The sequence below is a fragment of the Colius striatus genome, chromosome 1 (assembly GCF_028858725.1).
Source record: "Colius striatus isolate bColStr4 chromosome 1, bColStr4.1.hap1, whole genome shotgun sequence".
Taxonomy (NCBI): domain Eukaryota; kingdom Metazoa; phylum Chordata; class Aves; order Coliiformes; family Coliidae; genus Colius; species Colius striatus.
Window position 1 is genome coordinate 28,159,995 of NC_084759.1, and position 12,072 is coordinate 28,172,066.

General features: G+C 42.0%; 1 protein-coding gene across 1 annotated transcript; it reads left to right on the top strand.

Annotated features, from left to right (window-relative positions):
- The first annotated feature begins 1,145 nt into the window (after positions 1-1,145).
- On the top strand, positions 1,146-11,362 carry SPRYD7 (SPRY domain containing 7). The gene is made up of 5 exons (XM_061994413.1): positions 1,146-1,267; positions 3,069-3,185; positions 6,036-6,202; positions 7,278-7,380; positions 10,127-11,362. The coding sequence occupies exons 1-5, from the start codon at positions 1,162-1,164 to the stop codon at positions 10,222-10,224; spliced, it is 591 nt and encodes a 196-aa protein (XP_061850397.1). The 5' UTR covers positions 1,146-1,161; the 3' UTR covers positions 10,225-11,362.
- Positions 11,363-12,072: the final 710 nt, after the last annotated feature.

Below are 12,072 nucleotides of genomic sequence, written 5' to 3' on the forward strand. Positions count from 1 at the left end.
ATACCATCGTACCACATGTGCTTCATTAAGTTGCATCATATTGTATACTGTAATAAAATGTTAAGGGAGCTTTCTGGGTGAAATGCCACAAAATAAGACACCATCTGAAAATCGTAAGAAACAACAATTTCATGCCAAATTGATCTGGCAATAAATAAGCCTTTAAATATAAGTATTTAAATTATCTGCTGCCTTGCAAAACATTCTAGGTCAGCCATTAATGGTACAACATTTATTGGATATTTTTCTGTAAATAAAACCATGAAGTAGGTACAGGTGGGTTTTTTCTAGCCACTTTATCACGCTTTACTATATTTGTTGGAGCCCAGCTTGTAGCCCCTGCTTTGGATGCTCTGTGCTGTAGGGACAGCTCTAGGGCTTTTGCTAAAGATACACTTCTGTAACCCAAAGGCCGCAATTCAACCTGTATCTTACATAGAGTTCTGCCTCTATGAAAGAGAAGCAAAGCTCTTCCTATATTGTGCTTTGCAAAGGATTGCAGTGATAGCATGCTGTGTTTTCACCGTGGCACTCATTACAGCTGAGTTCAACTACGTAAATCCAGAAAGTACTGAGAAAGTACTGTAGAAGCAAATATGACCCAAAATGTATAGAGTTAAGCCTCACTAGCCAGACAGATGTGGAAGATGAGGCGAATAGGCAACCCCTACGGCACAAACACTGCATGGAGGTAAGTTGAGAGACTGTGAGGTGGGAGAGGCAGCCAGTCCCAGCAGGGACCAGCTGCACCAACCTTTTACTCCGCACACACACACACAATAAAAACTGCCCATCATATCTGTATGTGTAAGTCATCCTTGAGGTGGCTGTGTGCCACACTGCCACCACAGTCAGACACAGTCCCTCTGCTGCGGAGCACATTTCCGGATGTATTCGTTTTAATTGAAACGTCCGTCCCCTGAATGTTTTAATGCGACTGTTCCAGACCGTAGCCGACTTCCAGGACAACCCTGGGCAGAGCAGAGGCTACCCCTTCCGCCATAACCCGCCGCCTCCCGCCACGGAGCGCCCGGGCGGGTGGAAGGGAAGCAGGCCCGTGCGCTCCGTGGCGCCACCTCCCGGCCGCCAGGGGGCGCCGCCGCCCGGCCCGCCGGCTGCCCATGCGCCTGCGTGGCGTCGCGCGGCGCGGTCCGGCCAGCCATGGCCGCCTCCGTGTTCTGCTGCTTCTCCTGTTGCAGGGATGGCGGGGCTGGACACATCCCGTTGAAGGAGATGCCGGCGGTGCATCTCGACACGCAGCGCATGGGTAAGCGGGACGGGACCGGGTGTCCTTTCCCCGCGCTGCGAGCAGCCCGCGACGGGTCTGGGCCGGGGCTAGGGGGCAGTTGTCTTCCCGGCGGTGAGGCCGCAGGCCCGGCGAAACCCGTGAGGGGAGCAAGTGGCCAGGGTCGCGTGTGTGTCCCGGGAGGCTTGAACATGGGGCTGCTGCGGATGTTGAGTCGTTTTAACACGACATAACCGTAACGGCCCGAGGAGGAGCGTGCGCCTGCTCTGGAAGTTTATCCTCTCCCCTCTCAGTGAAGTGCAGTCAGAAAGGCTTTGCGACTGCTGCTTCTTCAGAAGTTAGCAGTTTTCAGGGAAAAAAAATCTCACTGGTTTACACTTACTTGAGGCTTATCAGCACAATGAGCACGTGAGAGCGTGTGTCAGCCTCCGAGGGGAAAATGCTGCCTGATGGGATGGTTGCCCTGGTGAGGCCTCATCTGGAATACTGTATTCACTTCGGGGCTCTTCAGCTCCAGAGACAGGGAACTTCTGGAGTGAGTCAAGCGCAGGGCTACCAAGGTGATCAGGGAGCATCTTCCTTATGGGGAAAGGCTGTGAAACCTGGGGCTGTTTAGCCTAGAAAAGACTGGGGGGGGATCAACACTCAAAGGGTTGATATGAGGAGAATGGGGGAACACTTTCTTCTGTAATATCCAATGACAGGATTGGGGGTAATGGACTTAAACTGGAAAATAGGAAGTTCCACTTGAACATAAAGAAAAATTACTTTCCTGTGTGGGTAAGGGAGCCCTGGCACAGGCTGCCCAAGGAGAGTGTGGAGTCTGCTTCTCTGGAGGTTTCCAAACCCACCTGCATGCATTCCTATGTGACCTGATCGAGGGAAGCCTCCTTTGGGAGGAGAGTTTGGATTAGATGATCTCAAGAGGTCCCTTCCAACCCTGACCATTCTATGACAAGATTTGAAGATCTTGTTCAGGTTAGGCAAGGGATGGTGGCTTAGAACAGGAGGACGAGCTACAGCAATGAAGGTGAAGAAGGAGCTGGTCTATATGGAGTCTATGCCTCCCTTTGAGTGTCATCCTGAGGATGAGCTATCCTCAAAACCGTACCCAGGTTTTGTTGAGAAGTGATCTGGGTCAGCTGCAGCAGAGATGGGGAAAAGAGCTAAGAGGGAAGCAGTGTGGCTGATCAAGGGTTTGGTGCTCAAGTACAATTAGCTTGGTTTTATTCAGTTGTATTAGTGGACCTTGATTGTCTCTCATGTCAATGGCCATGGCAACAGTGCCTAAAGATGAAGTCTTCCACTAGAGAAGGAGAACTTAGCAGAGGATTTTTTTTTCTCTCTGTATTGACATTTCTAACAAAAGGCTTTTTTTCAGAGAATAAACACCTTGCAGTTCCATCAAACATTTCTATCTGATGTTCCTTCCTTTTTCTTTGCAGAGTTTTTTTTTCTCCAGTATACAGAGACGGGGGACAGGGCTTTGGTCTTAGCATGAACTCTTTCTGAGTAAATTTTAAGTTGTGCTTCTGATGTGTCTGAGCAAAGGTTGTAATCAGCACGGTGCTGTAAAAACCAAGAGGTGAAATTAGAGCAGTGTATGTGTTTTAAATAAATAAATCCTAGCTGAACAATAAACTTGCTTGTAAAAGCTTTACTTTTCGTGCTTGAAAGCACAGCCTATCATTCTCACAGACTAATGAAGCTCTTACTTGAGGCAGAAACAACAAAAACTGTACTGAATGTTTAGGACTTTTAAAAGCTGCTTTAAGTCTTCTAAAAATGTTTTGAAGTTTTGTGCATTGTTTTCTTCTTGCAGGGACAGATGTCGTCATTGTTAAAAATGGCAGAAGAATATGTGGCACAGGAGGCTGTTTAGCCAATGCACCTTTGCATCAGAACAAGAGCTATTTTGAATTTAAAATCCAGTCCACAGGTTAGTCAGCAAAAATGTACAACTTTAAACTCTGAAGGTATGTCAGATTACCATGTCTCAGATAATGGTAAATGCATTACTGAAGGAGTGCAGATACTAAACCACTGTGTTGTTTTATGTGCTGTTACAAACATGCTCTTCAGTTGGCATATTTAGAAATGTTTTTTGGTAAATAAATGTGTATGACCCCATAACTCACTGGAGCTATGAAGTATTTTTCAAAGGGTAGTACAGGTTATCCAGGAATGTTTGTAGCTATTTGTCTACCTTCATTTGCTTTTAACATGCACTGTGTTTATCCAAGTAAGAGTAATGCTCTTCCTGCTATACTTTGCTCTTCAAATCAAATATGCAGCACTTATTCCAACACTGCCTTATCAAGAGGAGCCTTTCAGCACTGTTCCTTTATGTTTTTTTCACAGATCTAATGCAAGGCAGCTGAAAGTGACTGAAATTTGGAAGCATTATGCTTTCACTAATACAAGCAGCTTCACTAGCACAGAGGGCACTCCAGGCTTACCTGTGTTCTAACATAAAAAATCAGCAACAACAGACACTATGAAAATAAAGCTGTTTTTTCCCTAAATGGTGTAGGAAGAGGAAAGAAGGGGAGTGTTAGTCCAGAGACAGGCCGTATGATCTCAGCTGGAGCTTGAATGTGGTGCTTTTTGGGAAAGGGTTGTTTGCATTCAGTTGGAAAAGAATGCAGGCAGTGTGAGCACAAATCTGTACAAAACACCTTGCAGTCAAACCAATTGTTTAGTTTTAAACTACCTGTAAACTCCAGGTCAGTCTTAACTTAGCAATTTTAGTATCCTTTCTTTTGAGAGAAGAATTCACTGCAACTGTTGTTTATATACAGTCATTATTCACACAGATGGCAGTATTCATGTTCTTTTACTTGAGAAACACAAGTAGTAAACTCTCCTGGTCTGTGTGAGCCCGTGTCTCATCTGTTCCTCTACCCCAAGGCAGGATAATTGTACGTAATTTAACTTGTAACTTGGCTTCTCCAAAGTTCCTTACACAGTCCATTACAGATCATCTGTGGGGGTCACCCTGACTATTGGAAAGTTTAATTTTCAAAGTTTCATCTGAATCTTGTTCGCAATCTTATTCTTTCTTTCTGGACCTGTAAGTATTAGAATAAGTTGTTCTGCGTTTTTGTCTTTTGAAACTGGTTTTCTTGCATTTTTGCTTTATTTTAGTCTCCTGTAGACTAAACTGTCCAACTTTGGGGATTTCTTTGCATTGTCTCCTTATAGATTACATTTTTACACTTTTGGTTGTTTTTGTTGTTTCTTCTACAATATCTCTAATTGACCTATTTGTCTTGAAGTATGATACTTAAAATGGATGCTCTGCTCCAGCTGCAGCAGCAGATGTCCTTCATCTGCTGTATGTACATATGTCTGCTTTATGCATGCCATACATTGCAACAGTAGGGCACACACACTCAGCATGTGGTCTGTGGTAACCCCCAAATCATCATCTACAAACTGATTGCCAAGCCACTTTTGTATTTGTGCCACTTACTTCTACTTACCTGCTTCTCCTAGTTACCTGCTGTAATGCAGGAGAAGTGAATGCATTTTCCTTATTTCAGACCTCTTAACCATTTTGTCAGGATCATTTAAAACTTGAGTGGCCTCTGAAGAGCTTGTGGTCCCATCAGGTTGGTGTTGACAGCACATTTAATAAGCACATTGTCACGTTACCCAAAGCATTGTTGTGAATACAGAACAGTATCTGACCTTGGGCATTCAGTGCAAAACCTCCAGCCCCCTTTGAGTCATTTTTTGATTTGACAGGGTGCTGCTGATGAGTGCTCCTTGGATACAATTTTCTAACCAGTTGTGCACTCACACTGCTGTAACTGTGTAGACTGTTTTTGTAATGTAACTATTTCCATGTTGTATGAGTTTCAAAAACATTACCGAATCAAGATCTATTGTATTTACAGTTTCTTCTTTTTTCCTAAGACTAGTCTAGAAAAAAGAAGTTATGTTGTTCACAACACAAATCCATGCTACCGGATTTCTTCTTTTCTGTCTTCCTACAGTTTCAAAGTTTGTTTTCAGTATTTTTCTGGGAGTAAAGTTAAGTGATCACAATTCTCTGAATCCTTTTCAGGATAGGTGCTGTTTATCTTCAGTCACTTGTGACTGCTTGTATTGTGTCTGGCCAGCATGGAGTTAATTTTCTTCATAGCAGCTCCTGTAGTGCTATGCTTTAGATTTGTGACCAAAACAATACTGATAACTCACTGATGTTTTCGCCATTGCTCAGCAGTGTTTGCACAGCATTAAGGTTTTCTCTGTTTCCCACTCTGCCCCTTCAGTGCACAAGATTGGGAGTGAACAGGAGGTTAGGAGGGTAAATGACCCACAACTAACCAAAGGATAGTCTGTGCCACGTACTGTCACGCTCAGAAGCAAAAGGCAGAAGGGGGGATTTGGGGAGGTTAGCCATGTTTTGCTTGGGAATTGGCTGAGCGTCGGTCTTCTCATGGAAGGTGGTGAGTGATTGTCATTGCAGCGCTCGGGTTATTTGTTTTCTTTCTTGCTTTCACTTCTTATTAAACTGTCTTTATCTTTACCCACTACTGTTTTTTATTTAACTCTTCCTCCATCCCACCTAGGTCCTGTGGGAGGAAGAGAGTGAGTGACAGGATGGTGCTTGGCTGCCTACCAGGGCTGACCACCAGTGGTCCCGGTATTTCCAAGAGAGATTTACTGGTAGAAGCACCATGGCACTAGTTAAAAACATGCTCTTTATACTGTCCTGCTTTAGTCAAGTAGTCTTCAAAATGATGCGCTTTTTCCTTACCATGTTAATGTCACGTTTTAGGGATTTGGGGTATTGGAGTTGCAACACAGAAAGCAAACTTGAATCAAATTCCACTTGGTCGAGATGTCCATAGCCTGGTGATGAGAAATGATGGAGCTCTCTACTATAACAATGAGGAGAAAAATAGACTACCAGCAAACAGCCTTCCTCAGGAGGGTGACGTGGTGGTGAGTTTCTTGAGGCTTCTTTATTTCCCCAGCTGTTCCCAGATTCCTCTGATGGGCAGCTCTGTGTTAGACTGACCATGTCAGTTAAATCGTTCATCTTGCATCTCCATGTTTGGAAAGTGTGGATACGAACTCCCTCTGTGTTTGAGCAGATCAGCAGCTTGCAGATCAGAGGGCTTCATTCTCAGCATTGATACGTTTCTGAGTGAGGGACAAACTTTACCAGCGTTTGAAAAGTAACCTCTAGTTCTGTTGCAGACTGGTTATAGTATCTACCTGGCAGATAACTTGCATCACGAGAATCCTGTGTTGTTTGAGATGGAACCTGCCTGAACAAATAATGTACTGGAATGTATTACATAGCAGTGCACCATGCCCAGCTCAACTCAGGATCCCATAGCTAACTGGTTAATAATTAGAAGGACAGAGCTGAGCAGAGGGAGGTCCTTGGTGATAAATGAATTGTATTTTTAGCCAAACTTTTGTAGGTAAGGGGAGATATTAAGTGAGGAGGGGGTAACGCTCACTGGAAAAATTATTAAGAATGAGAGAAAATGTAGAATCTTAAAAGGGGTTTTTTTGTGCCTTACTATTCCAGGTTTCTGAAAAGATCTTTAAGTGACTTTGTGCAAAGGGTTGTGTTTTATTGCTCTCATTTTCTCAATGTCTCATTTGAGATTTGTTTTAAAAAATACATGGGAGCAGTGCAATGAGATTTAGACCATCCGTCACCACTACTTTTTCCTAGTGGGTAACCTTGTGTCTGTATAGCAGTTTTCATCTATATAGCAAATTTCATCTTCAAAAGACCCAAACTTCTAGGGTTGTTGCCTCTGTCCTTTACCATCAGATACTATATTATTCTTTTAACCCCCTTCTGAAATGGTTACTTGTTGTTTATTAACTTCTAGTCCTTTGCAGAAATATTTCAAGTGAGGTGTTCTGGGATGCTGCAGTTTGCATAATGGTGCTAAAATTTCCCTGTGGCTAAGAAAGCCCAATTAAGTATCAGTTTTGTGTGGATAAGCTTGTTGATGCTTTTTTTGTTTGTTTGTCAATTCTCTATACTTTTTAGGGCATTACATATGACCATGTAGAGTTAAATGTATATTTAAATGGGAAGAATATGCATTGTCCAGCTTCAGGGATCCGAGGGACTGTCTATCCAGTGGTCTACGGTAAGTCAGAGTTTTGCAAGCTGTTTCACAGCATGGACAATGTCTTTGTACCAAAGCCTATCTTGTGAGCTATGTGTTCTTCTTCTCACTTCAATGGAACACGTATCAATCGTTTATTTTTGGCAACTACAGCAATAAATTGCATGAAAGACAAACCTTGGAAAATACAGAAGTATCTTTTCACCTCATCTTCAATGCTACTTGAGAGCCAGGAAAAAAAGCACTGCTCACTGACAACTTAGGCTGTCCCCATCCAATAAACTGGGGAGTTACTGCACTTGGTCTAAAAACTGACAGGTAAAAAAACTATTTAGCAGATGAAAACAACAAATTCAAACTAATGTATACTTGTGAGCTAATCTGATTTATCTCTGAAATAGTTTAATCTGTTTATGCCTGTTCATTTCAGGTACTTCCTAAACATGTTCAGCGTTAAACACATAGATACTGAATTGCCGTTTGTATTTTCTTGTGGCAGTACTGACTTCAGTGTAGGACTAGTACAGCTGTGTGCTGACGAGTGGTGCAACTTTTTGCAGGTATACCAAATTGATGTCTGGCTTTGACATCCAACGATTGGTGAGCAGATTGCAGTCACTGTTTCACCAGCAACCGTCAGTACAACACAGTTTTGGACAGGAAACAAATGCCACAGGCAATTAGTCCCTGCATAGGTAGTTTAAAAAAGAGTTTATGAATTCTGGAAGCTGGAATTTGGCCAAGACACGTGTTAACAATTTACTCTTCCAGAGCTTGTCGGTGGTTTTTTAGTTCCCAAGTAGTCAGAATTCTGTTGAACATCTCGTCTGAAAAGCAGCATTTTCCCTAGCTCAGTGTGGGATCTACACTATGCTGTGGGTTGGCTGGTAACTCCCAGCAAGTGATAACTGCTCATCGAATTCCCTGTATTGTCCTTACAGCCATCTCCAGTTTATTCCTGAGTGAGCATCATCTAAGTAGTACCCTTTTAAAAATATTTTTGCCCTTGAGGTACTATTAGCTCTGTGATGTGGATTTTTTATTTCATGGTTGGTCCCTAATGAACTGTTGGCATGTTCCCATTTATATCTTGATACGTTTGTAATATTGCATTTTATGAACAGGGAGAAAATACTCTAGATGTGTTGCAGAGCCTTCGAAGTCTATACATGTAGCTGACTGATTGTATCGTTCTAAGCTATTAGAATAGAAATTGTTTGAGCTGGTAATTTTGTGACTTGTTCTTGTGCCACATGATGGCGCTGGTGAAATGCTGCGGAACAGGAGCTACCCTGCAGCACTGCGGGATCTCCTCATGTGAAAACCCTCCTGACCAGCAGCAAAAGAGCTGCTGTGGGAAAACTGATCGTTGCACCTTCCCTGCATTTTATAAATGGTGTTACATTGCATGAAGAATGCGAGTTGCTTTCAGGAAACGTTTGGTGTCACGTTAGCCTGCAAAGATGCAAATTGTCTTTTTTTCTGACTAAGGAAGTTCTGAGCCTGGGGAATGCAGTAACCTTTAATTGCCAGGCTCTTATCTTCCACAACTGAGCATAATCTAATTATAATTATCACATCTCTTACATATAGCTATGACAATTACTTGGTATAAATGATGAATGTTCTTAATTAAATGTAAACTTCCAGGCATGTGAAAGGAGTTGACCATAGAGAAGAGAGTTTCTTAAGCATAATTCAGACTGGAAGTATCAAGATCTTTATCAATATCTTTTAAAGAAACATGATAAGAGCAGACAAACACAGTGTCAAGCCTGAGGACATAAAGCAGAAAAATTGACTTAAAGATTGTTCCCTACAGCAGCGGTATCTCAGGCACTCATGCAGAAGTGAGATGCAGTTACTGCCTAAGTACTACAGAACTGTACAAATATACCAATAGGAGTTTTAGCTGAGCCTAGGAGGGAAGAAAATGCTGCTTTGGCTCAGAGATATCTCAATATTTTTCTTTGGAATTCAGCTGAAGCTTTTCAGTTTTGGTCTGATGTTGCTAGTGTAGCAGGTTTGTCTTGGAAGAAATTGTCTTTGAAGGAGATCTTACTTTGCTGACTGGTTGGGTATTTCAGCTTACTAAAGTGGTACATGGAAGCTTTGCTCTGAAAATCCTCAGCAGATTCTTTTTTTTATGTTCTACATTGAAAGCAGGAACACTTGTATCTCAGATTATTGAAAGGGTCCAAAAATAGAGAGGTACTTTAAAAAAAACATTAACTTCCAGCTTAAAGAAGTAGTCAAAGAAGCTCTCTTTGGATCACATGCTGAAGCAGATGGTTTGACACCAACCATGTCAGAAACCACGAAACCTTGTAAACCTCCAGAAGCAGCATTGCAAACAGCTGGCACCCCAGCAGAATTAAGAAGTGGACAGAAAAAAATTGCAACTGAGGAGGTGACAGCCCTGCAGTGGTGTTAATCTGTAGATTTCTGGAGAAACAGAGGAGAAAATTTGGAGGGAATTGCCAGCAGCCCTGGTAACACTCCCAGGGACACTAGAGATAGCGTTCTCGTTTACTTCACCGACTAAAGTAAAGGGCAGAAAAGAGATGATTTGCCCTCCTGAGGTATGTCTGTAGGGCTTTCACAAATTTGTTGAAGAGGTTTATTTTAGTTGTATATATGTAATGGATATATTGGAGAATATTTTTCATGGTTTGAGCACGGTATATAATCTAGTGAGATGGTGTAACGAAGGATCAAACTGTATGTGTTCTTTCTCTAATTCCTTCCGTTTGGTTCTCTCCTGCAGTTGATGACAGTGCCATTCTGGATTGTCAGTTCAGTGATTTTTATCAGACACCTCCACAAGGGTTTGAAAAGATCCTCTTTGAGCAGCAGATCTTCTGAATGTCTTCATACTGAAAATTTGCACCCTGCACTGTTACAAAAGCTTTTGTCATCCTGAAATGAAGCTTCACTTTACTTTTAGGAAACATATCTGTGTTTTTTGTAAGTACTTGTGACTGTTGTCTTCAGAATTAATATGTTAACCACGATATCAGGTAACTGTTGCGAATACAAGATTTCTGGCAATGTTTTGTGGTTGAAAGTGAGTGTTTTGAGGCAGGATTTTTCTCTGAATCGTACTTGACACATGAAGAGACTAAGGGGTGTTATTGTCATCAGTATTACATTCAGTATTTTCAATAAACTGGAGCTGTGTAAAGCAAATAATTCTTACGTGGATGAGAACTATGGAGGTGGATAGTTCTCATGATTTTTGGTTTGTTTCTTTTTCCCCAAGTCTTTTCACACAGAATTATGGACTTTGTTTAAAGGAAGCACTGTGTTTCTAGTCTGTGATTTGGAGTTGCAGCGTCCCAGTTGTGCACAATGACTAATAATATGATGGTATAACTAGCAGCTAGGCAGGGTTTTTGCACAGTATAATTTAATCCATTCCCTCAGTCTTAGACCAGCAAATACAACTTACCTGTTTCTACTGGCTTTTAATTTGCTTTTATTGTGACAAATAATAGGACACGTTCTAATAATATTTTTTGGTTGAACCTTACAAATAAACCTGGACACTACCTATGTTTTTGTGGACCACCATGCGGGGTTACACTGGTAGGAAAGTAAGTACAGATCACTCACCTTGGGTGTGCAAAGAGTCGGGCAAAGGGTATGAGATGTTACGGTGAAGCCTTACATCTATAAACTGTAAATGAGATTATTCTTTTATGGAATAGTGTATTTAATTTCTTTGTGAATCGTTTATAAATGATTAATGGTGAAGACATTGTTGTAAAATGTGATGCCCTTGAAGACAAATCGTGAGATGCTTCTCTTCCCCTCTCTTGTCATATTTAATATACTTCCCAGAAGAACTTCTATTGTAAAGGAAATCTTCATACTGGATGTTTGGGTTTTGGCACTTCCTGGGTTAATGCATTTGCATAAATGAATGATTTTATTTAAATATTTTTTAAAATATTTGATTCTGAAATTTTCAAATACAGCTTTCTCAAAGCCTTTCACCTTACGGTTTTCTGCATCTGTCTTTTCATTTCTAGTGGCCTATGTTTTCTTTCGTTTTAGTCTTGCTGTCACCTGACAGTGTTGGCTGGAACTTTTCAACCTGAAAGTGCAACGCCCTTGTCAGGGTTATGGTATGAGGCTCAGGAGATTAGAGTTTTATCACCTCCCCTTGAAATCTGCTCTGCTTTGCATAGGTCTACTTGAAGAGTCCTGTGGGATAAGGCCCTGGAAGGAAGGGTGGCCCAATAAAGCTGGTTAGTACTCAAAGATCACCTCCTCCTCAAGCTCAAGAGAGTTCCATCCCAATTAATAAATCAGGAAAAAATGCCAGGAGGCCTGTGTGGACAAAAAACAGAGCTCCTGGCCAAACTCAAACACAAAAAGGAAGCATACAGAGGGCAGAAGCAAACACAGGTAGCCTGGGAAGAATACTGAAACATTGTCTAAGCATCCAGGAACATTAAAGCCCAAATGGAATTGAGCCTGACTAGGGTGTCAAAGACTACAAGAAGAACGTAGAAGACAAAGGGAGGACTGGGGAAAATGTATGCCCATTGATCAGTGAGGTGGGAGATACAGTGACACAGGCCATGGAAAAGGCTGAGGTACTGAACACCTTCTTTGCCTCGGTCTCTGCTAGCAAAATCAGCCTTCAGGAATGCCAGAGACCAGGAGGAAGGGTTAGAACAAGGAAGATGTACCCTTAGTGGAAGA

What these genes read in the sequence shown, in the direction of transcription:
- SPRYD7 (XM_061994413.1), top strand. Translation starts at nt 1,162, where the DNA reads ATGGCCGCCTCCGTGTTCTGCTGCTTCTCCTGTTGCAGGGATGGCGGG. An exon ending in TCTCGACACGCAGCGCATGG is followed by an intron (nt 1,268 to 3,068) that starts GTAAGCGGGACG and finishes TTCTTCTTGCAG; the next exon opens with GGACAGATGTCGTCATTGTT. An exon ending in TGTCTATCCAGTGGTCTACG is followed by an intron (nt 7,381 to 10,126) that starts GTAAGTCAGAGT and finishes TCTCTCCTGCAG; the next exon opens with TTGATGACAGTGCCATTCTG.